The sequence below is a fragment of the Cryptomeria japonica genome, chromosome 7, assembly GCF_030272615.1.
Source record: "Cryptomeria japonica chromosome 7, Sugi_1.0, whole genome shotgun sequence".
In the NCBI taxonomy this organism is placed as follows: Eukaryota; Viridiplantae; Streptophyta; class Pinopsida; order Cupressales; family Cupressaceae; genus Cryptomeria; species Cryptomeria japonica.
This window is the reverse complement of record NC_081411.1, coordinates 49,941,341-49,945,788: the sequence shown is the minus strand read 5'-3', so window position 1 is coordinate 49,945,788 and position 4,448 is coordinate 49,941,341. Positions and strand designations below refer to the sequence as shown.

General features: G+C 36.5%; 1 protein-coding gene across 1 annotated transcript; it reads left to right on the top strand.

The window, feature by feature from the left end:
• Window positions 1-2,493: 2,493 nt before the first annotated feature.
• LOC131857047 (disease resistance protein RUN1-like) lies at window positions 2,494-4,232 on the top strand. Its single transcript, XM_059209057.1, has 2 exons — window positions 2,494-3,192; window positions 3,315-4,232. The coding sequence occupies exons 1-2, from the start codon at window positions 2,687-2,689 to the stop codon at window positions 4,138-4,140; spliced, it is 1,332 nt and encodes a 443-aa protein (XP_059065040.1). The 5' UTR covers window positions 2,494-2,686; the 3' UTR covers window positions 4,141-4,232.
• Window positions 4,233-4,448: the final 216 nt, after the last annotated feature.

Below are 4,448 nucleotides of genomic sequence, written 5' to 3'. Positions count from 1 at the left end.
GCAAGATACAACATACTTGAAAAACACTGAAGATCACTTCTTCAGGGAAAGGTACACTATATGTGATTAAAATGAACTTTTCTTCTGGGTAATATACTCTAGCTTTGATTACAATAAATTATTATGGTTGAACCAAAGAGATGTGCATCCTATGAAATGTTGATTATAGTTCATTGTTATAAACATATGAAAATAACTTCATTATTGCTCATCTACAAAAGTGTACCTTTGCTTTTACACAACTCACCATACACTACTTCTTATTCAATACTTACTAGATACTCCAAAAGATCCCATCCCTTATATACCATCCACAACAAAGAGATGCATCAATCAGGTCACCCTAATTTGATGTACCATGTAAAATATAAACTTGATTGGCCCCAAATAATTTCTCTGGAGAAATACGGAGTGGAAACGACACATGTGTAGAAACACACCATGTCGAAACACCTTTCTATCAATCCCAACTCATCACCTTCAACTTTGCATGCTATTGCAAGGACCCAAACCACTCAAGTGGGTTCCAGAAGATAGAATCGGTAATGCAATCGAATGAAACATGTTCAAATATGATGCAAACCTCCACAACACCCACAAATGGACAACATAGCACCACCTAATACCAACAACACCATATCAACAAGCCATAACACCAACTCTTCAGAAGGCAAAGGAATGCAAAGAATTCATACAATTAGGCACACTGTTTTGTATGACTGAGACTCAAACTATCATAGATTAAACTGCAAAACAACTAAGAACACAAAACTTGAGTTCTAATATTATTTTGCATCCACCAACATAATATTACAATGACAAGAAAATATGAATCAATGCGTCACAATGTAGACTAGAATATTGAGCCTTGTCTAACAAACTATTCATCAGACCAATCATACTTAGTCATAATTGTTGTAGACACCTCAATACTTCTTCAATGCTTCAAAATAGACATGAGATAATCAAACATATCATCTATAGTCACCATCATCAATCTCCATATATCAATGTGAACACATAAGCAAGCTTCTGATACAACAACACTCAAGAACACAACAAACCTCATACTTTCAAACAACACACTCATATTTGCAACAATCTGCCCCTTTGCCATTGATGGAAACACTTGTAATACTTTTGTATCAACAATATATCTCTCCCCTTTGATATTAAAGACAAAGGGTGTCTCTAGATCACTCAATGTTCTCTACATTAATCTCCCTAACTAAAAATATCATATCTAGAACATTCTGCAACACTTATCCATATTTACAATTTATCCCCCTATCTGTATCAACTCCCCCTTAGGGTATTGACAAAAAATAATAAAGTAGAATTCTAAAATTACACAACTGTAATCCTAACTAAATAACAACCTTCATTTAATTGTAACTTTAACTCTAAGTGAACAATAACTCCAAATGTTAAAACTAACATTAATTGTAACTTTAACCCTAAGTCTAAGTCTGACCATAAGACTAACTTTAGTTAAACAATAACCCTAATTAATCCCTATCCCTATTTAAAAACTAATTTCACAATTGAACCTTCATTTAACCTTAACCTTCTATTAGCTATAAGCATAAAACACAAACTCTTAATTATCAACCCTGATTTTAACCTTAAGTGAACATTAACCCTTATTAAACTCTAATTTTATCTTTATAACACCATAACTATAACCTTGACCCTTATTTAACCCTAACTCCAAATTAAACCTTAAATAAACATTAGTTTTTATTGAACTCTAACTTCAATCCTTATTAAAATCTAATTAAATCTAACGGGGGGAAATTACTCCCCACGTGATGTCAAAGTCTTTCCACGTTGAAAGAAAAAGATAGAACTAATTTAAAACAACTCATGCATAATTTTCTAGGTGAAATGTCCTTTTCAAATTATTAAATTTATTACTTAAAGTTCTCTTTGATTGGAGTGAAAATGAAAGGCACTAAAAAAGAATAAGTCAAGTCTAATTTTCTTGTTGCGCTTGACTTACGAAAATGAAAGAAATTGTACATTTCAGACATCCCCGCTTTAGACTTCCTTGAGCACCGAACTTGAAGGGTCAGGCAGATAAAGACGGACAGCCTGCCCGGGATGAATCAGCTTTATTTTATTTTAATGTATACCCTCCACAGTGCGGGAAGATTCCACGCAATAATTATTATTATTATTTTGGTTATAGTCGGAGTCGTAATGGTTGCGAAATAGGTAACGTCTCTTTCCCCGACCTTGCGAGGAAAGAGGGTGAATCAAACCTGTACACTCTTTGACAAAAAGTCTTTTCATCTTTCTGTCCACATATTCCTTCGTATGAACCCGTTTCTTTCATTTCCCCATCCTTTCCTCGAAGGAAGGAGGATGTCTGATTCACCAAAATACATCCATCGTTCGCCAGATTCTAGGAAGGAGCGTAAAATGTAAACGTCTTCTTTCCCAGTCCTTTCGAGGAAACACAAACTGTCTTTCATCTCTGTGTTAACAATTTCCTTTTATGTGCGTTAAGGAAAAATAGGAACGGTGTCTTTCATTTCCCCGTCCTTTCGTCGAAGGAGAATGGAGTAGCATCTATTTATATGCAAGCCATGATCTAGCCCGATTCATCCATTCTTCCTCTAAACATATCCATCGTTTCAGAGATTTGCTTGGCTTTTGTGTTTCAGCCCCCATCCTTGCATTTATGGCTGCTTCATCCTCATCTCACCAACCAAATGCTTTCTCTGGAATTGAAATAGAAGAAACTTCAACAGTGTTTGATGTGTGCATCAACCACAGAGGCTCCGATGTCGAAAATTCTCTGTCTACTCAGCTTTACAATTCCCTTAAGGCGCTAGGTATAAAGACATTTCTTGATTCTGAAGAGAAAGAGCTTGGAGACTCATTTCCTTCAACAATTAATACTGCGATTAGTTCTGCTTCTGTACATGTCGCTATATTTTCAAGAACATATGCACAGTCACCATGGTGCCTAGCTGAGCTGGCTCTTATGTCAAAAAGCAAGGGCAAGATTATTCCCGTTTTTTACCAAGTAGAGCCGTGGGAACTCCGCTACATCGAAAAGGGAGTATATAATGCTGCATTTCTTGAATATGTAGAGAAGGGCAGGTATCTCGACAAGATTCAGGAGTGGAAGGAAATCCTTCAACAAGTTTCATATACAGCAGGCTACGAATTCAAAACCCCAGAGTAACATTTCTCCTTATTTTCAATTTACTTGGCAAATCTATTTATATATATTCTTCTAGCAAAACAAGTTCGTTGGTGAAAAATTCCTTTTCATAAAACTCCCCTTTCTCTTGCTGTTGTAGTGACTTCAAAGACATAGTGGCTGCTGTGGAAAAAGAAGTGCAGAGGACAAAACGTTTACATGTTGCCAAATATCCAGTCGGACTTCACAAGCTTGTAAAAGATTTTGAAAGGCGGTGCCTTGATGATCTTGTTCAAGATTTTGAAAGCCAATGTGGAACCAAGAAAGCCAATGTCGTTGGCATTTTTGGTACGGGTGGGGTTGGGAAGACAACTCTCTCAAAAGAGTTGTTCAACCAAAATAAATCAAAATACACAAGGGCAAGTTTTCTGTTTGACGTTCGGGAAGCCTATGCCAGTGGTAAATTACCTTTATTGCAAAGTAAACTCCTCAAAGATATATTCTGTGAAGATCAAAGTTTTCAAAGCCCTGAGGAAGGGACAAGCTTACTGAAGGATCGTTTGGAAAGGAGCAGCTCTTACAGTTTCCTAATTGTGTTGGATGACATTGATCATGTGGATCAGCTAGATTCTCTATTAGTCAAGGATATATTAAATCGGTCTAGTAATAATCTTGTAATTATTACAACCCGAGAGGTAGGGGTCCTTACAAGTGCAGGAATTGACATAGCCTATCATTTGAAAGGATTGGATAGAGAAGAAGGGAGAGAGTTGTTTTGCTGGAACGCTTTCGGTCAACCCTATCCATCTAGAGGTTACGAGGATCTTGTTCAGGGCTTCGTTAACATTTGTGGAGGCTTACCTCTCTCTCTCCAAGTTCTGGGTCGGCATGTATCTGGTAGAGAGGAGTGCTATTGGCAGGAAGAATTGCAAAAAGCACGTAAGAATCTGCCCGGATATAAAGCAGAGGCTGAAGATATGCTTTGATGGATTAGATGATGAAAGGAAAACATATTTTATGTTTTAGGTAGTTGTAAGTTTTTAATTTGTCCAATTACAGTGCTCGCTGTTAGTTTTTATTTCCTGTTGTGCAGCTCATTCTGTAATCTCTGCTCTTTGTAAATTCTTTTTTGTTTCAATATAATTTTTTTTATTAAAAAAATCAGGGGACTTGGCTTCCTTGATAGTGCCGAGGGGTATTAGGGGAGAGGAGCCGGTACAATCTCACCCTAATTTCACGCTTCTCAAAATCATGTGGACATTTAAAAAAAAAATCAATTTTACATGACAGCTTA

Bases quoted from the DNA above. Each gene is read 5' to 3' on its own strand.
- LOC131857047 (XM_059209057.1), top strand. From the start codon at position 2,687: ATGGCTGCTTCATCCTCATCTCACCAACCAAATGCTTTCTCTGGAATT. The intron at 3,193-3,314 runs GTAACATTTCTC...TTGCTGTTGTAG, and splicing joins TACGAATTCAAAACCCCAGA to TGACTTCAAAGACATAGTGG.